We start from the raw sequence: 24,741 nt of genomic DNA, 5'->3' as shown, positions 1-24,741 counted from the left end.
TTTCAAAATGAACAATTTTATTTTTTCGCTTAATAGAATTTCACATTGTCTTCGGCATGTGCATTTGTACTGTAATAATATAATGAATAACGTATATCGAATAAAAAAAATTCACGTATACATTTTTTGTAACAACAAACAAGCAAATAAACCAGTCTGCATGTTACTTTACATGCTACGTCATTGTGAACTGCATTAGTAATTTAAAATAGTCGATGCATCTTTAAATACTCAATAATTTGTGTGTGTGAGAGAGAGAGAGAGAGAGAGAGAGAGTCTATTTATGGTGTTTTTAAGTTGATATAGCAAACTTAGTATTCATTGTCTGTACTCATTGTCCTTTAAAAACTCCTGAGCGTAAGAATATCTCATTGTAAGTACGACGCTGATAGTCCAGATTTGTCGTTTCCTTTACTTTCCTTTCCCCTCCTTCCCCGCTGCTTAAATCTGTGAATAACTTTCTTGAATAGAATGAACAATATGTTGTTCGACTAAGGACAGTTCGCTTGCAGGTCAAGATCCACCCAATAAACGAATTTCAGCTCAGCCTTCTAATAAAGCAGAGTCACAGGGCCTGATTGCTGACACTGTTCTAGATCTCTGCCACTCAGTCCAGAGTTGTAGAGCGTTGAGAATCGATATGCAGGGGTGGGAGATTTATAATGATTTCAAGACCATTTCCGATATCTACAGATTTCATGATTCTTTGTCTCATATCAGATCTGTAAACCGTCTTGAAGGGTTTAGAATTTCCTTATCACGGCGAAACAAATGTACTTTTTGAAAGAAGAAAAATTCTATGCTATAAGGTCTTAAACGTAGATAAGCTGTGCAACTGTCTTACGGTACTGGGGGTCGAGTTAGTACTGTTAGACAGTTCGCAGTAGCACAGTGGTATCGTCATCGTCCTCCCCACACCCGGTGGAAAAGGCCCGGGTTCGAATCCCGTCGTTGACGCGAGGACCTTTAATGGGCTTTTTTCTTTCCGTGGCTGGGTTAGTCGGTCTCAGACGTAGATAGCAAGATTGCTATCGTTGTTGCTATCTACGTCATTGCTATCGTTGGACGAAAAACCCCAGTTTCTGGGGTTTTTCGTCCAACGAAACAAGCAAATCGACCAGAGAACACATGCAATTTACAGACATAGTACATATATGGGTAGATGTAATCATTTACGGGTGATCCTAATATCATAATTTTTTTTAACTCGACCAGGGGGAAAGCATTTCCCAGGAGAAGAAATTCCATCCCAGAATAAAACATCAAGTTATAACTCTACACCCATTCTCACCTTAATTCCCCCCCCCCCACACACCACTGTGAAAAAGTCTGGATTCAATACTGCTAACAGCAATGCGTCTTCTTCCATTTCTATTGTAATTGTTTGTATTGATTGCACAAACAGTTTTTTTTTTTTTTTTATCAGAATTTTATGTTGTCATCCAAATACTCATGTTTCTATACTGGACAGCAATTTGTCAGTTTCTCCCTAGAAATTTGATCACTGTTTTACATCTACATGTTTATACACTTGATTGGTGTACCTAATACAATGTATTAGGTACACCTATCAAGTAGCCTGTAGAGCCTCCTTTAGCCTTCAAAACAGCCTGAATTCGTCTAGGCATGGATTCAACAAGATGGTGAAAACGTTGTGCAGAAACGGAGTACTATGCAGACATGAGTGTCACGCAGTTCCTTGAAATTCGACAAAGATGTAAGCCTGCAGCGAACAGCCCTTTCCAGCTCATCCCAAAGATGTTAAATAGGATTGAGATCCGCGGACTGAGTCCGCGGGTCTCAATCCTATTTAACTATCCTATTATATCAATCCTATTTTCCCTGAAGTAAAGTGGCAGCACAGTGTATGTTCAAGGTTTTTTCACAAGTGGAATTCTTCAGAAAACACTCCCTCTAAACCGAAGTTTTTGATTAAAATGACCAAAAAAAATGAGCAGAATATGCCTCGAAATTTTAATGGGTTTACTAGAATTTTTTTAATCTTTAGCTGCTTAATCAGCTGATGAATCGGAAAGCGATTATTCTAATCGTCTTCCGATTCATCAGCTTATTAAGCAGCACTTACTACAGTTGATATCACAATACGCCTCAGGTATTGGCAATTTTATTCATGTGAAGGAATTTTGAGTATAAATCCTTGTGCATTTAGTAGCATCTTTTCCGCCTTTATATTATTTTCTTCTTTAGCTCTTCGTCTTCTGCTGTCCTGTCTCCTGAGTGAAAGAGAATGATGTGTGTGCGTGCGCTGCTGGCACGGTATTCTTTTGAATGGTTTCAAACTCGCTTTGGGCATTTAGTGCGTGATTGTCGTGGTTGGCCACAGTATATGCGCAGTTGTGGCCTACTTTACCGTGGTGTCGACGGACACTAGGCATGCTTTCCAGTGATCGCCTTCCTGGTGAAAAAATGGCCAAAAATAACTAAACAGCAGTGGCGGACTGGGTCTAAAAATATTGGTTGCCAGGAGACAAAGGGGGCTCACCCACAACTATTATATCTTCAAGCTACTAAAAGGTCATTAGCATTTTTAACATATCGTCTAACGTTATTGCAAGGGAGCCCACTTGCCATCGGGCCAGCTGACACCCTGACCAGTCCACCACTGCTAAACAGCACACATACTGCACAAAAACATATTTCTGGCATTTTACAGAATTCTGTATTCATCACAATGTATAAAGACGTTCAGATGCTGTCCTACATAAGATAAAAGACACTATACATGTCTACATATATATATGTCATTTAATAGCACCTTTAGAGGTGGGGAAATTTGCCATAAATACGTCTGGGGTTTCTGCAGTAATACTCTCCTTATTAGCTGCGATTCCAGCATTCATTTCTTCAAATCCAATGTCAATTATTTTGGTACATATTGTCTTTAAGAAATTTCCACAAGAAATAATCACATAGGTTTAAATCCAGTAAGTAGGGTGATTATGACCATGCAACCGCAAAGTGTCCAGAATAATTATTCGACATGTTCCTATCATGAAAATGTTCACTATGTAAATCAAAAACTGCATTTGCCGTATTATGCGGTTTGTTTCAATTTGTTAGAAAAAAGTTTCTTGCATATTACATCACATGCCTTTAAGATTTCACATGCCTTCTGGTTATCTAAAGTTTTTGTCCACAATTGTTAAATAAAGGCAAGAGGAATTAAATAAATATTTATTGTGACGCAGTTAAATAGTGCACAATCTTCCAACAGGAAACGAGTGCCAGAAATTAACATGTACCATAAATAACAGAAACGATAATACATAGCTATATACACTGGCACTCTTCCCAGAAGCAAAAATGGCGAAACGGAGCACCACCATCAAGGTCAAGAACATCACGACCTGATCGATCACTATCAGAAGAGGAATCTTCCAGGACCATGCCCTGAGCCCAAGCCCAATATAGTTCTGTCTAGCAATTAACCCACGTTCCATCATGCTCAACAAGAACAAGTACGGATATACCTTAAAAGAAGGGAGGAAGAACCTGTACATCCTCTCTCACCTGATGTACCATAATGACATCAAAGTCTGTGCGGAAACCGAGAATCAACCCCAGCAACTACTCCGGATCACCGAAGAGTTTAGCACTGACATTAGAATGCAATTTGGCCTGGACAAATGCAAGACAATTTGCATAAAGGACATCTAGACGGTCGAAACTACCAGATTAAGAACGGTGAAGAGACTGAACCCATGACAGAGGAAGTGACCTACAAATATCCGAGGATGATGCGGGCTCAACAGCCGAAACACAAGGAGATCAAGGTGTGCCTCGCTGAGAAATACCAACAGAGATTGAGAAGCTTGCTGAAACCAAAGCCGAATGGCCGAACATGGTCAGAGTCATAAATACCCATGCAGTCCCAGTACTAACATACTCCTTCGGGATCATAGATTGGACTAATAGTGAGTTGGAACAGCTTGTGAGATCGACCAGGATAATGATGACCAAAAGCCGCCAAAATCACCCAAAGTCGGCCATTCAGAGACTGACCATAGCCCGTAAAGAAGGAGGGAGGGGTTTGACAGACCTCATTGAACAACAGAAGAAGGCGATTAAGAACTTGAGGGATTATACTTTTAGTAATGAACAATATTATACCACGTGAATATTAAGGTAGTTTACACAGTTAATGACTTAAATTCTCATACATTAAGGCAGAGGTTCTCAAAGTTTCTCGGTTTACGGCGCCCTTAGTGTCCCAGTAATTTTTTCACGGCACCCCTAGGCCAAAAGAAATATTTAACACAGTGGTTTTTGACCATTTAATAATCTGATTCTGTGTGTGTGTGTGTAATATTAAAAAAATATATGTTATATGATAGTTATTATAATGATAATATAATTATAAACAAAATTAAAATTCATAATGCAAATTATATATACTTATATAATAATTTGATTCTTTATATAGAAGTACTTAATAAAAATAAATTATAGATCACCACAAAATTAAAGAGATACGGTACAATGGATACCGTACACCTTTTTATAATGAAATATATATATATAATTTTTGTAACTGTATCGTATTGTCCAATACGATGCTTTTTTTTTTGCGATGTCGATTTTAAATCTAATAGCTTCCTTTTATTTTTACGATGTTGCGTATGGTTTGATCACCAAATGGTTCCTTAGACATTTAACAGATGCACCGTTTTCAAACTTTTGAATAATTTCAAGTTTTTGTTTAACTGAAAACCCAACTCTTTTGCGTTTACCCGTCATTTTCGCGATTTCTAAACAAAAAAAAAAAAAAAAAATTTACTATAAAAAAAATTCCGACATCTTTGACGTAAATAATGAAACAAAATTTGTCCTTTTGCGGTGCGACGGAACACAAAATCGAGGCGACGCACTAAAACAAACTAAACATTTGGTCTCTTTTTTTTTTTTTTTTTCTTCTTTTTTTTTGCGCGGCGGATGTGAAGACAGCGGGGATTGCAAGATAATAGGCACACTAATCTCACAATGATGACTTATAATGCCGCTTGTCGCTTATTTACGACTCAAAATATCTGTTTATACCTATTCTAGTTATTACTTGAATTTTATGATTTCTGGTTGATTTTTTTTTTTTTTTTTTTTTTAATTTGGAGTCTTGAAGTGTCCCAGTTAATCCGATCCCGGTTAACCGAGAGTCTGCTGTATACTGGCTGTTGTCAGCCACCTGCTTGCCGAATGTCTCGATCCCTATTGTGCATTCTCCAGGAATCGAGAAATTCGGCAAGCAGGGATAATAAAAGTTAACACTATCCTAAGGAAATAATGAAGCCCAAGTAAATAAAGCTGAACTTCGATACAGGAGGGTCGTAAAAGTAGTTTTGTTGAATACAGAAGTCAATTCAGTAATCCGCGCCGTCTGTTAAACTGTGTAGTAATATTTCTGTAGAGCTGAGAAGGCATCTTGATTTACAATAAAATATCTTTCATTTCCAGGAGAAAAATTGTGTACTGTACAGATAATGTTTGTCTTAAATCATAGTAAACTGGGCAAAAGAATAAGACACGACTCCAGCCTTCATTGGCACCGCAGAAACATGTATCTGACGTAGCTAGATTGAATTTAAGAAGACGAGCGTTCAAAGAACCATTGCAAGTTAAAACTGAGAACTTGTAGAACTTGTATGATGTAAGAAGGCTTGGGTAGAACCAAAGCTGATTACTTTTTGGGGTAGTGAATTTAATATCAGGTACAAAATATTTGTTCATTGCTGCTTTGGTCGAGAAATTCCATCTCACTTGCCATCTTTTATGAAGCTCAGTCCAACATTTCGGTTTTTCATTCTTTGGATTGGCAATGGGATTATAGGTCAAATCGGAAAAAGTTAAAGGATATCCTTTACGAATATAATAAAGTCTTTGTACGTAAGGTACAGATCCAGTGGTAATAAGCCTGCGATGGCTTGCAAAGATGAGGTTGAAACTGTTCTACAAGTTCTCAGGAGAGCTAGCAAAAAGGTCCGTTGGACACTGTCTAGTTCGGTTTGAACTGTAACTAGTAAAGGTTCTGTGAAACCATATGCTGGCTGCATATGTAACGACTCGAATAAACACTGTGTAGTATAGAATTTTGAGAGTTCCCTTTTTTAAACCCGAATCCTGCCGAGAGATTTTGAATAACATGGCCGTAAAAGTTTTAACTTTTTTTGGAAAGATTCTAGATGTGTGGTAATAACAACAATTTTTCATCAAAAATGACACTAAAATGCTTATGAGTGGTAAAAAGTGGCAAAAATACTCCATTAAACTTGACAACCCGAGATCTATTATGGTCTAGTTTTCTGTGAAATATTATCATATTGGTTTTAGATGGTGACACCCTTAATTTAGAATTAAGGATGTCACCATCTAAAATTAAGAATTAAGATTCTAATCTAATTTAGAATTAAGGGTATCACCACCTTAACCGAAGAATAGATTTTATTTTTAAATAAAATTTCGAGATTACACAAGTCTGTTAATAGTAAGTGTCCAGTTAATATTTTGTAGTATTGTTAACCTGCTTATTATTATTATTACCATCTATGTCTTATAACCAAGGCAATTTAATGTAACTTTAAGAAGCAGCATCCCCATACATCACAGTCACGAGCCGCCGCTGACTACAACCAGGCTTAAATCCATACAGAGAGAGGAAGATAGATTATTTTCCAAAAGAAGTTGATTATATCTGTATGCCATGAGTTTTTCTAATAATTTGCCTAAGTATAATAATAAAGCGATAGGCCTTTATGATTTAGGCTCACTTGGTGGTTTATCCGGTTTGTGATTATTTTAAGGAGAGCAGACTTCCAAATAACAAGGAAACTCCCCAACTTCAAGACACTTGTTGAAGAGTTTCAAAAGATGGTTAGGCCTAATAGAGAAGAATCTTTTTATGAAAATGCTTTCCATTAGATCAGTACTTGGGCATTTGTTATTACTCATAGAAGAAACTGCATTTTTAAGCTTTAGTATTTAACTCGTAAAATTTGGATTTAGCAAAAAAAAAAAAAAAAAAAAAAACCTACTGATGGAACACCAAATTGCTAGTTAGTACCATTAGACTCTTAATGTCTGAAATGCCTTCCATTCAAGTTATAAATATACCAGCAAAAACGAATCCAAAAATAAATAAAATCATGCCTTATGTAAACAAATGTCTGTATAATGTTTAATTGATAACTATTACAATAGCATAATTTTAAGTATTTTTCACCAACCGTATGTTGAAATGACAAAATAAAACGAACGCCAAAATTTTGCTAACTTTATAATTAAGCTTACAATAAATTATTTACAGTGGATATAAAGCAATTAAAATATCATAAATTACAATAAAAGCGATAAAATATCTATAAAACAAATAAAATATCATAAAATACAATAAAATATACTAGGTTAAAAATGATAAAATATTTGAAGCTTTCGAAGGCTTCGCTCTTTTGCTTTGGCTGTAGGACCTTTCTTTACTTTACAGTGCAACTTTAAATATCCGCAGGTTCACGTCACGTGATTCGATGGCACGTGCACTGTTCTCGTGCGTGTCGGAACCGGGAGCGCGTCAGGTTGAACCGTTCATCCCCTCTAAGGATCACTGCCCCTATACGAATACCCCTGTCTCTATTAATATTGTTCTCAAATGGAACTAATCCGCAAGCTCTCGAGCCACTTGCGGTCCCAAAACCTATGCGCCCGGTCAATGATAACTGCTTTGTCCGGGGAGATATGGTGCTGCTTCTCCCAAAAGTGTTCAGCCATGGCGGATTTTCCGTAATCCGCATTCCTTATCGCCTTTGTGTGCTCCCCCCAGACGATCCTTGAGACGCCGCTTTGTTTCCCCCACATAACATTCCCCACAATCCGGGCACTTAATGCTATAAACGACACCACTTGTATTTTCGTTTAAAATGGAGTCTTTCACCTGTGACACGATTGTGTGTGCAGCTTCCGACCTGGAAGCTGCACACAGTGCGTCTGGTAGTTTCGTAATACCCGTGCTATACGCTCGGTTAAGCCCGGATAATAGGGAATGTATGCGGTGGCTATCCGCGTAAAAGACTCACCTCTCTAATATATTTCTCTATGATCCTCTTGGGGTAGCCACAGCTCAGGAGATCCGCCGTGACGCGCTCGTACTCTTTCTTCCTATCCTCGGAGGTACTACAATGTGACTTTGCCCTGTCTGTTAGTACTCTAATTACACTATTCTTGTGATGGTTGGCCTGAGCTGAATTATAATGTGAATATTGGCCTTACACATGGGTTTTCTGTAAACTTTGGTCTTTAGACATGGGCCTTCTCTATAGACCAACACATCCAAGAACGGCAAAGCCCCTCCTTCTTCTACCTCCGAGGTGAATTGTATGAACGGGGAGAAGCCATTAAGAAAATTTAACATCTCATCTTCCCTCCCCTTTCGAAAATCCGGAAATTACAGAAAATCCGCCGTGGCTGAACACTTTTGGGAGAAGCAGCACCATATCTCCCCGGACAAAGCAGTTATCATTGACCGGGCGCATAGGTTTTCGGACCGCAAGTGGCTCGAAAGCTTGCGGATTAATTCCATTTGAGAACAATATTAATAGAGACAGGGATATTCGTATACATCCCCTCTTTGAGGCAGTGATCCTTAGAGGGGATGAACGATTCCACCTGACGCGCTTCCGAGCCACTCCCGGCTCCGACACGCACGAGAACAGTGCACGTGCCATCGAATCACGTGACATGTGCCGTGAACCTGCGGATATTTAAAGTTGCACTGTAAAGTAAAGAAAGGTGCTATTTTGTATTTGTGTGGGATAATAACTTGACTATCCAGTTGTCCCTATTAGACTTACAAAAGCAAAAAGGTAGAGGGAAAGTAATAGTAGGAGTGGAAGAGGAAAAGAAACGGTGTAGAAGAATGGAAGGACCAGTAACTCCTTCAACTCACACCACTCAAAAACTCCTCGAATAGGCAACGCTTCCCCAGTGGAGAAGGCTGTTGTTACCTATTCTTGGAAACTCTGAACATCATCAGGGCTATTTGGCCCTTCTTCGGTGGGTACCAGGAAGAAAGCGAAGCCTTCGAAAGCTTCAGATATTTTATCGTTTTTAACCTAGTATATTTTATTGTATTTTATGATATTTTATTTGTTTTATAGATATTTTATCGCTTTTATTGTAATTTATTATATTTTATTTGTTTTACAGATATTTTATCGCTTTTATTGTAATTTATGATATTTTAATTGTTTTATATCCAGTGTAAATAATTTATTAAGCTTAATTATAAAGTTAGCAAAATTTTGGCCTTCGTTTTATATTGTCATTTCAACATACGGTTGGTGAAAAATACTTAAAATTATATTATGAATATACCCAACCCCAGAGGCCTATTTGGAGTATTACAATAGCATTAAAGTCATATATCTACAGCACCAATCTATATATATATATATATATATATATATATATATATACTGTACTATCCACTTGTCCCTATTGACTTAGAAAAGCAAAAAGTAGAGGGAAAGTTATAGGAGTGGAAGAAGAAAAAGAAACGGTGTAGAAGAATGAACTCCTTCTTCCGGTAACTCCTTCAACTCACACCACTCATAAATTCCTCGAATAGGCAACGCTTCCCCAGTAGAGAAGACTGTTGTTACCTATTCTTAGAAACTCCGTGAATATCAGGCTTCCTCCCCCCCCCCCCCGGGTGACCGTTTCAAGGCTTGTTGGCCTTTCATTGGTGGGTGGGCAGGTACCCTGGTATTGCAGACATGACAATACGGTTGTGAAAATAACCCCACATTATGAGAGATTCCAGAAGGGTACATGACAATATGTAAATAAAATTTACATATTATCATGTACCCTTCTGAAAGAAGAAAAAGAAACGGTGTAGAAGAATGAACTCCTTCTTCCAGTAACTCCTTCAACTCACACCACTCATAAATTCCTCGAATAGGCAACGCTTCCCCAGTAGAGAAGGCTGTGTTACCTATTCTCGGAAACTCCGTGAATATCAGGCTTCCCCCTGGTGACCGTTTCAAGGCTTGTTGGCCTTTCATTGGTGGGTGGGCAGGTACCCTGGTATTGCAGACATGACAATCCGGTTGTGAAGATAATCCCACATTATGAGAGATTCCAGAAGGGTACATGATAATATTTAAATAAAATTAAATGCAACAAGGCATCATATCTTGAAGAGTATAATAATCTATATGATATTGTTGTAAACACACCATAGACAACCATATACAATTATCACGTACACCGGGCATCTCTCATTTTGTGGGATTATCATCACAACTGGATTGTCATGTCTGCAATACCAGGGTACCTGCCCACCCACCGATGAAAGGCCAACAAACCTTGAAACTGTGCCGTCTGGGTGGTGGTGCCCACTGAGAATAAGTAACAATAGTCTTCTCTTTTACTGAAGCGTTACTTATTAGAGGTAGTGCACTACATGGCAACTCGTTGTGAAGGAAGAGCACAACATGAGATATAGATAAAATGATGCCCTTCACACTACTAATGTAGTTTTTTGTTTAAGAGTTGTCTATGGCGTGTTTACACCAATATTATATATATGTGTGTGTGCGTGTGTTGAGTTTTTGTTTATTTATTATTTATATATATTTACTTTTATTATTATTCTACAGTATTTCCTGTCGGTATCCTGCGACCGCCTGTATTCACACCTGACCGTCCAAGGTGAGTAATCATCTTCATTTCTGCCAGGAACGCGCGAACCTTTCTAATCATTCTGCTATTCTGTTTTTCTTTCTTTTTTTTTTTTTTTTTTCCGGTCAACTTCCTGCTTTTTCATAAGTACCCATGTTCTTTGTTTTCCAGGTACTTAAATTATGGCACAATTGGAGTGGTTATTGGACACGAAATCACGCATGGATTCGATAATAGCGGTGAGTAGAAACAGTCTTAATCAGTTAGGGACCGATAATAAATGATGTAGATAATGAGTAGAACTATTCAAATTAGCAACACACCATAATGAAAGCTAGAATGTCACGTATTCTCGTTGAAGATCTAATCATAATAATTAAATTTATGTACCTTTTGGGACAGGAATGCTGTCACAGTTAAAAGGAGTGTGCATCTGAGATAAACGAACACCATTAAATGTATAATTAACCGGCTATTTACAGCAATAATGTACAGTATAACAGATTTATTGATAAAGATATACGATATGGGAGTATCAATCAAAACAACCCGAAGTTTACTGGGATGGGGGGGTAAGAAATATTCTACTATAGAAATTTTGTAAATGAAAATGTGAAGGAATAGGAACGCTTGCTATTTATTTCTTACAGGAGGGCGAGTTTCGTATGCTATACCTTTACTTGTGAACATCTATTTTATATAGAAGGACAGCAGAACAAATAAACGCTAATAGTCACGTCGCTCTGAGAATCGAAAAGATTCTGAAATGCAGCCATAAGAGAGCAGGAGGTTTCCATAAACAAAAAAAAAAAAAAATGCATTCTGGCATGTCTTTGATCACTGGAGAGTTTCGTAATAGTGTGGCAGCATGCATAGAGATATTCTAATCGATGTGTACCTAATCCAAGAACATTCATAATTTTACTTGTTTCTAGCTGTTGTCGGTTGCGAAGGTCCATGGACTACCAATTTATTTTCGATTTTAAGCAAAAATTCTTATTGCTGAATCGCCACAGCAGGTGGCAAAACATACAAAGTGGCAAAAAATAAGTAAATAATTTTTTTTTAATTATCAAAAAGTTTAAAAAAAGGGAAAGGAACCTTTATTTTGATAATTCAAATTTATCATGTCGGAAATTATGAATCCGCTGTTGTGGTTTTTTGGCGCATCTTATAGTGCAGGCTACATATTACATCTGTATAAGTCAGCGTTTCCCACTTAAATTTAGTCACGGAACCCTTTTATATTTTGTACAACATAACGGAAACCCTTAAAAAAAATGTAAATACGCCTCAGGCAAAATTTTTTCTTGGTTCAAGGTCAAATTCTTTGTTTATTATTATTAGTATAAAAAAAAAAATACAAAAAACATCGCACCATGCGAAATACGGATCCAAACACGGAGCGTAACCAATCTTAGCCGTTTAGCCGTTGTTTAGGTAGGTAGGTGCGGTAGAATCAGCCGATGTTTGTTTGTTATTTGGTTTTTAGGAGCATTAGCAACTAAGGCCATATTTGCTCCGGGGATATGCGGTGGTCATTCCCTGACCTTTCCGCATCCTCCGTATTTGGTGGTGACGGGCTCGAACCCCTGTCTAATCAAGAAGCGTGTGCTACGCACTGCTGCTCTTGCCCATCTGGCTATGGAGGCGCCTACAGTCGATGTAATGTGCAGGTTCTGGATTACAATTACAAAGGCAGTTTAGTACACAAGCTGTGCAGTTAAAGCGACCTGACCCAAATATTGTCTCGTAACGTACCTACAATATTTTTAATGCGTAAATTTTTTTTAAATTTTTTTATTTTTTCACGGTATAAAATCTGTAAAAAAATTTTACACATTTTATTTTTAATGTGTAAAAAATAAAATATATATATATTTTTAATATTTAATTTATTTTTTTATTAATTTTACCTTACGGAACACCAGGGTTCCGCAGAACACCATTTGGGAAACACTGGTATAAGTGTACTGTATTCTGGATTTGCCCTTGTGGTAGCACAGTACTATAACAATTGCTGTCCTCCCACACTGGGTGAAAAATGCTGTATAATTGATATTTTTTTTACTAAAAAAGAAAACGTCCTACAATCCAGCCTAAATCTCTTTCCTCGTAATTTGAATTTGTTCCCCTCCCCACCAGTTCTAGAATAATTTATAAGAGTGAAAATTTCACTCTCATTCATTTTACTGTCCTCTCTCAGCGCCTTAGACTTCAATCAGGTCCCCTCCTTAGAGGAGACAGATTTGCAGTGGTTTTCAACCTTTTTTTTAATAACGGCACCCCCTAAGTAATTTATTTTATTTCGTGGCACCCCTACTCAATTTTCTAACTGTTAGATCCGATTCTCTCTTTGTATATATATATATATATCATTTTATTCTTTATATAGAGGTATTAAATAAACATCAATTATAGATCACCACAAAATTAAAAATATACCGTATACCTTTTTATAATTAGATAGTATGAATCAGAGCTTTTACTAACCTTTTTATAATGAAATAAATATATAAATTTTAAAAAATAATTAGTTTAAGTAACTTAAACCGAAATTACGTGGCACCCCTGGAATGTTGTTGCAGCACCCTAAGGTGCCTTAGAGGAGACAGATTTGCAGTGGTTTTCAACCTTTTTTTAATAACGGCACCCCCTAAGTAATTTATTTTATTTCAGCCGCGGCACCCCGGCTGAAACCACTGGATTAAGGTCATTTTGATTGCTTTCCAAGTTCTAGGTTTATTGATTGATTGCTTTGCTTGATTTCCTTGCTCTGTAGCCCATATATTCGAAGTCCTTGCTAATATGGATTCCCTTTTGCCGATCTCACCAGAGGTATTTCCGGTCTGTGGAGCCTTTCAAGAAGCTCTGTCTTTTTTAGGTGCGACTCCATACTTGGACACGGCATTGCAAGTTCGGTCTTTCAATTGCATTATATAGTAGGATTATAACCTGCCTATCTCTACAAGCAAATGTTCGACAAATCATCAATAGGACACCATGGGCCTTCTATGCCACCCCTGCGTCCACTGCTCGGATAACTTGTTCAACCATAGGGTAACTCCCAAATCCCTTTCTTCAACTACCGTTTTTAATTCAGCCCCACCAAGTGCATAAGCTATTTTGGGGTTGCTACTTCTCCAAGGTTAAGGTCTTAACCTTGCACTTTGATGCTTACCTTCCACTTTTCTGACACTCCCCGAAGCTTATTCAAATCATCCTAAAGAAACGCTCCTTGGAGCTGATTATTAACCACTCTCTAATTTTTATATCACGCCCTTTGTCCCTTCGTTGATGTCATTTATGAAAATCAGAAACCACAGTGGTCCTAAAACCGATCCTTAGGGGAGGGCCGAATTCTAACGTTAGACCAATCTGAAGAGAAACCATTAATCACTCCTCTCCTTCTTGTCTTGCAGCTACTCTGCGATCCATCTTAGAATGTTACACTGATTCGAACATATTCCAGTTTATATAGTAACTTCCATATAAGCTGAAATATATTAGAATCAAGGGAAGACAATGTGGGACTATGTTAAATACTTTGCTAAAGCTTAAATAAACAATATCAACTTCATCATGCTCAGCCTCTCCTCATTACCAAGGATATTTCGCCTGTAAAGATCGATACAAATTAGCTGTTATTAGCACCCATTACGCAATAGTCGATCTGATTCCTTTTCTTTTTCTTTGTATTCACATGCATGAAAAACTTCTTGTCCCCGTTCTTTGCTCTCGTAGACAATAATTTCTCGTGCTCAGCCTTTGCTAATCTCGCCATTTCTGTAATACTATAACAGACCAAGTTGTAGCTGTTATGGACTTCAGTACTTTTCGTCTCTCTGTGACTGTTCCATGCCTGCCATATTTTTCTGCTCTGTTAGACTGGTCAGCTCTGTATTCATCCGTCTCTGCAACCTACTCGCACTATATTTTCACAATGACAACTTGTATATTCATTCATGGCTTCTTTGACTATTACTTCTTAAAGATATTCCATAATTCTAATGTATTAATGCTCCCTCTGCTATCTGCCCAGTTAACAGAAGCCATTAGCAACTTAAACTGACATAGTTCCCTTTCCTGAAATTAAATACCATACCTTTAACAACTGCAACGTCTTTCTTTATCTTACAGCTAAGGACTGCGTGATCCCTATGATGCAATCTATTGTAGTATGTGGGTATATCTCCTGATTATACCCACAAACTAGATGATTGTTATATTAACAACAGCATGTTTGAGAAAATACTACTGGTATTTTTAGAATATTTATCTAATACACTGTTGTGCAAAACTTAAGGACCAGCACTATTTCTAAAGGTTACAACCACAAAATCTTTACTTAAGGTACTCTTTACTAATGAGAGTAGATTCACTCTCAGCAGCGATTCTGGACGTCAACTAATCTGGCAAGGGATTGGCACACGGTATCACCCCGCAAACATCACTGAAAGGGATTGATATGGCGGTCGAGGTGTTCTCGTCTGGGGAGGCGTTACCTTGAATGGATGTACACAACTGCAGATACTGGAAAGCGGTACTGTAACCGGTGCACGCTACTGTATTGAGATAATCCTTCCCCGCGTGCGTCTGTTCCGAGGTGCCATTGGCCCTGCGTTCGTGTTTATGGATGATAACGCCTCACCCCATCGCACTGCAACTGTTGATATGCTTTTGGAAAGTGAGGACATTGTTTGTATGGATTGGCCTGCCCGCTCCATTGGTCTAAATCCCATCGAACACATATGGGACGCTGGTTGGTTTGGTTTTTTTTTTTTTTTTTTTTTAGGAGCATTGGCAACTAATGCTCCGGGGATATGCGGTGGTCATTCCTTGACCTTTCCGCATCCTCCGTATTTGGTGGTGACGGGCTCGAACCCCAGTCTAATCAAGAAGCGTGTGCTATATGGGACGCTCTGGGGAGACGCCTAGCGGCACGTCCACACCCACCAGAAAATGTTCACCCACTGAAGATGGCGCTGACAGAGGAATGGATGATGTTACCGCAAGAACTTATCAACAACATTGTTTTAAGCATGGACAGGCGGTACAAAGCCTTCATCCACATTAGGGGTGGCCATATCGCCTACTGAGGACCACCTCTTCCCTTTGTTCCATCTTTGGCAGTGATGCATCTGTATCATGGCAGCCAGTGCTATGTTGCCATTTTTGAATAAAGTCACTCTGTACCATTTTGTTTTCGTGGTTGTGTCGGTGCTGTTTCCTTCATCATTTCTGTACCTCAAGGGGTTCCTTTGGTATGCTTTTTCCATATCCAGGCCACAGGCGAAAACCTGACTGGTCCTTCAATTTTGCACACCAGTGTAGAATATTTATTACATATGCTCGCCCATTGCATCTCCACTCATCACACTCTTCTGGTCGGTAGCATACCCCCCCCCCACTGTCATTTCCCCTTTGTATCCAACCACTTCATACCACAAAGGTTCTTCGGTGCATGCATAAGTTATGAATCTGAGAATGGTGTGTGTGTGTGTGTGTGTGAAGAACTGAAGGATTTTTCGTCCAGTTTATTGGAAGAGAAATCCGAGTTTCCAGGAGATAACCACATTGCAAAAAAAGCACGTAAAAACTCTTCTCATCATTAACGGAATTCGAACCTATTTCTTTCCCACCAGATGTGGAGAAGACGTGATTATATTCATTGTGATACCCGCGAGTACTCTGAGAAAGCTTTACCCACACTCAACCTGCTTTTGATAAGCATGACACACACTCTCTCTCTCTCTCTCTCTCTTGTCTATATTTTCTTACATTAGTACATACCATATGAAATTCATCATACTTCTGGGTGACACCACGTTTCCGTTAGCACTTATTATATCAGTGTTAATTGTTCTAATCAGGAGTTCAAATTCACTCATTTAATATATATTGACAACACTCCTGACATTACTGTATACACAGTTAAGATTAACTGTTCTCGTATGGTTTACTGCACTGACACACCCCTTGAAGTTATTTAAGCGTGTCTCTTATTATTAGCTTCCTGTTCGTTTGAAACATTCCAGAAGCCATAAGGTATCCTTAATGCGTATAGTTTAGGGATGAAACCTCAGTTACGTAAATAGTTTAACTAATGTACAAGTTAGTGCATTTGCATCATTTCTGTACATAGACAACTACATAAGTAGTTACAAATTGGCATCATTAAGTATATCTTATTGTGAATACCTTCACAACGAGTTCCATGATGGAAAAGACTAAACTATAACGTAATCAAAATTACTCCACAGCATCAGGCATCTCTCATATTGTGGATTTATACTTTATCATCATTGCAACACCAGGGTACCTGCCCACCCGCTGATGAGGAGCCAATAAGCTCCGAAACGGTGCCATATGGGTGATGGTATTCGCTGAGAATAAGTAACAGAAGTCTTCTCCTATGGTGAAGCGTTACTTATTCCAGGTAGTGCAATATCATGGCAACTCGTTGTGAAGGTATTCACAATATGAGATATACTTAGTGATGCCAATTTTGTAACTACTTATGTAGTTGGCTATGTACAGAAATGATGCAAATGCACTGATTTGTACATTAGGTATCCTTAATGATATTGCGGAAAACCCCTGTATTACCTTTGTTCAAATATATTCCATCTCTACAAGCCCTCGCGTATAGTACGCTGATATAATCACCATCCTCCCCAAATTGGTTGGAAAAAACCTGAGTCTGATTCCCATCAATGACGAGAGAAATTTTTATGGCCCTATTTCACAAAGTGGCTGAATTAGTTGGTCTCATATTTTTTCTTCGGGAAACTAGGGCTTTTTGTCTAGGAAACAGGCAGATCGATCCAGGAACACAAGAAATTTACAGACATAATATAAACGGCGCAATATGGTCTAAGTCATTGATGCGTCTAAAATGAAACAACAACACCATATCTACAAAATAGATTCCTTCCATCAACGCAGATAAATATTTCTCCCAAAACACCTTACAATGTCTCAGATTATGAGTTAATTCACAAGGCTTTCCACTTATAAAGTCGTTTTATCGTGCCTAGACAGAATTGCAGACACACAAACATTCTGCCCAAACTCGCGGCATTTTGTCAACATGATTCTATATGTATCCAACAAACCGTCAGTTCGTGTGCGTTTAATATCATTGTTCCCCACATGAATAATAATACTCTCTTAGCCACCCATAAAATCTGTTAATAACATTATTAAATGTTCAGCCCAACATACACACCCTAGTTCTACTCCATCTGTCCTTATTACAGAAATATTACTTGTTTCCTTGACAATGGAATCTCACAATAAAACTAAATCCTCTTGAATCAGAAAAGTATGTTGATTATTCCAATTTGGAGCCCGAATCGGGAGTGCATAACCTGGCAGCCCACTAGATATTTGAGTCCCTGACTAGTTCCCAAGTTATATTTGTCTCTAGGGTAAGCACCTGTTTCTTCAGCTGCTCAAATTCATTTAGTAATACACTAAGTTTTGGTTTGAGATTGGTATGCTCCTTACATTGAGAATAAAGAAATTAATCGTCACTCAAAATATGATTATCATCAACTACATCGACATTTGAATACATGCCGCAGGCAATGCAATCACTGAATTCGTGACTAATATGGGAATCTCTTACGGCCATTTCCGTCTAAGTCATGATGTCCTCGGATGAAGTAATCAATGCGGATATTATGACAACCATTATTGAGGTAAGAATTAAAGTACCAAAAAGAGTTTAGGGCTGAAAGCCTCAGACTACGAGAAACTTAGCAGACGAATAAGTTAGTGCAAAGCATCATTTCAGTTCTAGTAAATCACTGAAGTAGGTGGAGTGGAACCGTTTTTGTTACATCTCATATTGTGAACGCCTTCACAACCAGTTGCCTGTCTTCTCTACTGGCGAAGCGTTGCTTATTAGTGGTAGTGCAATAACAGGCAACTCGTTGTGAAGGCGTTCACAATATGAGATGTAACAAAAACGGCGCTATTTCGCTACTTCGGCGATTTAATACGAACTAAAACGATGCTTTGCACTAACTTGTTTGTCTGGTAAGAATTAAATTAATAAAATATTACATAATTAATTTTACAAAATTTAAATTAACAAAATATTACAGTAGTTAAACATAAAAACTTTATCTTACTGAACTCAAAAACATATATAGAAAAGAATGTAAATTAAGGAATTAATTTTAGAAAAGGTACGAATTAAATTTACAAAATATTAGAGTAAATAACTTCACAAAATAACAAGAATTAAATTTATATAATGAGAATGGAGGAAGAGAGACTATCTAAAAAAAACAATGGAATGGACACCCCCTAGAAGGAAAAGGAGAGGAAGACCTAGAAGCACATGGATGGAAGGAGTGAAGGTGGCTATGGAAAAGAAGAAATTGAAGAATGGAGATTGGGACGACAGAAAAGAGTGGAGGAACAAAATTAAAAAATAAATAAAAAAAAAAAAAGTTAGGTCCCGGTTAACCGTTGATACAACGGAGAAATTCAAGAAGAAGAAATTTATATAATTATAAAAAGAAAATAAAATTGTAAGATATTTCAACACATTTTGGAAAACAAAAATTTGTCTTAATTCAGTCTTCTCTAAACCTTTAATATAATCCTACAGAGTTCACTGCTGCGCTCTGTGACTGACAACTGCAAGCTTGTCACTCATTCTCAGGCGAGGGTTACATGTATCCCCCCCCCGGAAACTAGGAATTTTCGTTCAGCCAACAGAAAAATACCCGTAATTACAAGAAACTCTATACAGTAGATTCCCGATTATTAGACTTCCGAGAGCAGGTTAACCGGGGACAAAAAAAAAATTGATTTCAATTTTTAAAAAATCAGTTACAGTACCTACTTACAATAATTTATTTTTGAATTTAAATGTTACTTAAAAAATACAGCTTAGGGCCGCATAAACTCTTAACCGCCACTGGGAGTCTACTGTAAAATTCTGTTCCTTATAGATTTCTTCAATCCTTAGGGTGCACATATAAACAGGTATGTATTCATTGTTCATTAGTTTAATGCGCGTTAAGAGGGCAGCGCACTTTGAATCGCGGCTGTTCAGTAAGTGCATATCTCTCTATACATTAAAAAAGTTTTCCTCCTAGTGATATTTATTCGAGCCAATGGGAGAAGTGGACGAGGCAATTACGTCACTACAAATGCAATTAATTATTGACAACTACCTCCATAACGTTCACTACCTCGTGCACGGGCATCATTTGATGTTCCATTGTAACGTTTTTTGTACATTAATGAATATTTTATATTTGTAAAATAGTTGAGTGTTTTGTAAATATTTGTATATATTTCAATTAAATATTTTAATCCTCTTTCGGATGCAACAATATTCCTAATGCATTATGGCACACGAATCAAAAGGCATTTTCCTAAGTGACCTACGTAAACGCAGGTAAATAATTACATAGTGATATTTGTTCGACCTTGAGAATTTTTCGCATTACAAATGCACAGGTAAATAATAATAATAGTAATAATAATAATTATTATTATTAATTATTATTAACATATGGTGCAAGGAAGCCTGAGGCTTATATGGTGCACCAGCCAAAATAAATTCCCGAGTTACCCTGAGAGAGAGAGAGAGAGAGAGAGAGAGAAGCAGAAGGGAATCACAAAGAAAGAGAAGAATGATGATATCCAGCTCAGGACCCTGGGTGTGACAAGTCCATACTCACAAGATATGAGCCCCTGGGGTCATAGGTCATTTCCTTATTAGATATCGATCATAGTGAATTTTGCTTGGAGGCACCGGGGGTTTCCCCCGACTCCGAGTTCTTACTGTGTAGAATACAATACTCTGCGTAAGGGCAGGGTATTTTTTTTTTTTTCCCCAGTAGTTGGCGCATCGGCTTCTGTGGCCATAATGCACCTTCCAAACTTTTTGCATTTTACTTTGATCCAAGCCTAAGGCGGAATTCGAACCCGCAACCTTTGGGTTGCCAGGCAAGCACTTTACCCACCTGGCTATCCCGGTCGGCGCCAGGGTGTGTGTTTTGTGAAGTATTAGTGTGGGTTGTGTTGTTCTTCTGGCCACTTAGCCTGGGGGCCTGAGGAGAGCCACTAATACGCCAGGGAGGCGGACCAGGACACATTAGGAGAGAAGAAAGCTCTGGCAGGGCGAACCCCAGGGTAGCCTAGGCACCCAAAAAAGCCCCCCAAAAAAAAAAAAAAAAATATATATATATATATTGGAAAGGAGATAATGGAGAGATAGGAAGAGGGTGGGAGGCTATACGCCAGGATTTGGGTACAAGTTTTCGCTGCGCAGTGGGCGTGATCTTAAACAGAGATATAGTACGGTCGAGTTCTGTGATTGGGTGATTACTGTGAATGCGTATTTTTGTTTCTGATTGTTTCGTTGGATATGAATTTAGTTTGGTTTAGAGGGAAGTACGAAGTTATCATTTGTCCTCGCTATCTGCAGTCTTAGTTAGGGTGTTTATCCCCCGCCTTACAGCCGTTTTTATAGCGGAAAACGAGTTCCCTATTTAAAAACAGCGGTAAGGATATTTAACCAAAGATTATGCCCAGCCTCCGTAACCGAGTGGTCATGAGCTGGAGTGCAGTAGCACACGCTCTTCGAGTAGACCAGGGTTCAAGCCCCTGACCGCTGGATACGGTCGATCTGCCAACCCGCACTGGACCAGCGTGGCAGATTATGGTCCATTTTCCCTCAGCATGAATTGTTGAGGAGGTTTCCATCCTGCAGTGGGTTAATAATGGCTGCACTTTACCTTTACGCCCAGCCCTCGCTATCTACAGTCTTAGTGTTTATCCCCCGCCTTACCGCTGTTTTTAAAGCGGAAAACGAGTTCTCTATTTAAAAACAGCGGTAACGGATATTCTAACCAAAGATTATGTCAAGCCCTCGCTATCTGAAATCTTAGGCTTTTTATTCCCCTCCTCACGGCTGTTTTTATAGCGAAAAAAAGAGTTCCCTATTTAAAAAAAACAGCTGTAAAAGATATTTTAACCAAAGATTAGAAACTTCGAAAGAGATTTAAGAAAAAAAAAACCGGACTTAAAACCCGGGAAAATACTTGTGTTTTCGCAGAAAATGTTGGGAACGCAGGCTAATTCTGTATTTCAGCTTTATTTCTTTTGGAATTGGAGCTAATATATCTGATGCAGCAGTTTAGACGCTAATCCCAGAATGCCGCCGTAGCCGAGTGGGAAAGTGCGAGGATAGAGACGAGCTTGAGTAATTGTGGTTCGAGCTCGCGATATACTAAATATGCCGATGTTTTGTTTTCTCTCTACGTTGTGAACTTCTCCGACTTTCTGGAGTCAATGTTGAGTATAAAAAGAACATGTATTATTATTAATTTTTACATCGTGTGTGTATATATGCACATAAACTGTTCTATCCTACAATACGTGGGATTCATAGATTGTATACTAACATTTCATAGCCTTAGTTGCTTCGGATTTACGGTAAACACACAAGCGCCGTTTACGCGTGTGTGTTGCATCATACAATAACAGCGTTTCTTTTTTTTTTTTTTTTTTTTTTTCAGGAAGAAGGTTCGACAAAGGTGGCAATATGACGCAATGGTGGTCAGACGAAATAGTGGAAAAATTCAAAGATCAAGCGATGTGTTTCATTGACCAATATTCTCAGTATCCTATTGACGTCGTTGGTCAGAACGTAAGTATCGTGAAGTTGTGCATTTATATAACAGAAAAATTCAAAAATAGTTATGGTAATCACTAACAGCCACATAGCAACGTGCTTCACTGCTTTAATTATTATGAAAGCAGATAATTTTCAATTGGAACCATAAATTCATCGAAATTTTCTTCCTTTTTATACTAACTTTCCAATTCCAAAATAGGGATATACGAGGAAAAACCCAAAAATAATGATTTTATTTATTTTTCGATTAAAAGTGATACTTAAAACACGTGTGAGAACATCTGTACATTTATCTATAGGGGTAGTTTCCAGTCTTATTCTATCAGTTTATTGAAAAGTGCTGTTAGGGCGTGGTCTGTGTGAACGGAATAAAATTTGCTACAGTGTTAGGTGAATATATACCGGATTTACTACTTTTAGATTACGATGAATGCCATACCAGGATTATTTTGAATATGTGTATGACCGTTCAGATTTATATAAGATTTCACTGACTCTTTAGTGCCAATTCGCACAATAAGATCTATAGCAGACCAAGTTTGGAAAACGTGCCTGGGACTGGCACCAGGAAGCAGCTGCCCAGGTGTTGGCTGCTTCCTGGTGGTGAGGTGGTCTGAATATATTATTCAGGCTTTTTTTTATACAGAGTGCATATTAGACAATAATACTAGGTGGATTTGGACGAGAGTCTTGGGGCCACCATAGAACAGAAACACAGATGAGATGAGATGATGTAGTCTGGTTTCATCTTGGTTATGCAGCTGGTCAGGATCTTGTACATTGTTGGGAGGAAGATGATTGGCCTCTATTTTGCTGGGTTTCTTGTATCTTCGTCTTTAGGCTTCAGATATGTGATTCCTTGAATGAGAAACTTCGGGATTGTCTCTGGGTGCCTTATCAATCGGGCAAACTGCTCTGCCAGGTGCTTGGGTGTGCAAGTGAGCTTCTTGTACAAGTAGTTGTGGATGTTACCAATTCCAGGAGTTCTCTAGTTGTGAGAGTTCTTGATCCTCTGTTTTACTTCTTCCTTCCGAATCTCCCACTCTTTCGTTTCTTGTACATCCTTGGTTTTCTTCTGTTCAAGTTCTAGCCAGGCGGCTTGGCTGTTATGTCTTGCTTCACTGCTCCATATGTTGCCCCAGAACTCCTCAATCGTCTTCTGCTTGGGTGGTCGTTCCCTTCTTTCCTGTCTTCTCCAAGACTCCTGTAGAAGGCTCTTTGGTCCTCATCAAAGATTCTGTTGTTTATTTCCCTCTGAGAGCTCTCTTTTTATCGGTGTAATCTCTTGCTGAGTGTGTGCGGAGGTTCTGCTTCAGTGTGTCCAAGTACTCTCCTATTCTCTGATTTTTTGCCTCGTGTTTGCTGTGAATGCTGTCTCTTTTGAGGATGCGCTTCACTTTTCCAATCAATTTCTTACTCCTATTACCTCATTGGTACTGGGTCAGTTGGCCTATCTTGACTCTTAATTCTTCTATCTTATGCTGAAGTCTTCTTTCCCAAGCTGGCAGTTCCTTCTGTTTTTGGTTCTTCTGCTGCTGGTTTCTCGTTTCTCTTCCATTAATCCTAGTGGCTGCTATGGCATCATAATATATGGCTGTGTGGATGGCCTTCAGTGTTGCACCATTGTTGTTGTTGAGGTAATGTGGTTTTATTTGCTGACTGAGGTGGTCTGTGACTCTCCACAAAGTTCTATTGGGCCTCTGCTTTGGTATCACGTGGGTCTTTGTGGGGTCCAGCCCTTCGAATTCTGTTAGAGCCTTCTTCCACTCATCTATTCTGGATATCGTGACCTTGCCTCTTTCCACATCAGCTGCTGTGGGTTGTATTTCTTCTTTTTCTTCCTCCTCTGGTTCGGTAGTGGTATGTTCTTCCTCCTCTGGTTCCATATTGACCATATTTATCCTTTGTAGTTGATCACTCGCATCCTGCTTGATTTTTTCCAAGATTGCAAGGACTATCGGGTTCTTCATGACAATGGTCCTTCTCTGGTCCACTATTCGCTGTTCGGTGACCTGAATATCCAGGAATCATTCTAACCACTTGGTATGTAGTCTCGCCCTGTACGTTGTCATATCGGTCTCTTGCTTTGTTATTTTGTAGTATGCTTGCATAATGTACATATTCATTTCGATGCTGCACTTCATGCGTTGGCATTTTCTTCCTTCCTGGGTGGTCACTAGCGCAGTTATGCAGAAAGCACTTCTAATTGGTGGGGCTGGATGGTCTTGCCCTTCTCTTGTGGTAGCACTACTGCTCCAGTGTCTTCCTCTGGAGACAGTCTCTGACTTTTTGAACCGTCCCCTCTGCTTAAGGCCTGAGTACGAGTGACTTTATCCTGCACCACACTCTATGCAGTATGATTAATATTTCTCTGTGACATCATC

General features: G+C 38.6%; 1 protein-coding gene across 1 annotated transcript in view; it reads left to right on the top strand.

The window, feature by feature from the left end:
• Positions 1-24,741, top strand: part of LOC150079219 (neprilysin-1-like) — a 514,861-nt gene that overhangs the window by 457,285 nt on the left and 32,835 nt on the right. Inside the window, exons 15-17 of the mRNA XM_090383906.1 lie at positions 10,665-10,716; positions 10,858-10,925; positions 22,239-22,369. Of these exons, the coding sequence (XP_090240032.1) occupies positions 10,665-10,716; positions 10,858-10,925; positions 22,239-22,369 (251 nt within the window). The remainder of the gene's footprint in view (positions 1-10,664; positions 10,717-10,857; positions 10,926-22,238; positions 22,370-24,741) is intronic.

This window comes from Mastigoproctus giganteus, chromosome 10, assembly GCF_048544385.1.
Source record: "Mastigoproctus giganteus isolate SK-2022 chromosome 10, ASM4854438v1, whole genome shotgun sequence".
NCBI lineage: Eukaryota > Metazoa > Arthropoda > Arachnida > Uropygi > Thelyphonidae > Mastigoproctus > Mastigoproctus giganteus.
Note: the sequence above shows the minus strand (reverse complement) of the source record. Positions and strands in the feature narration are given on the sequence as shown.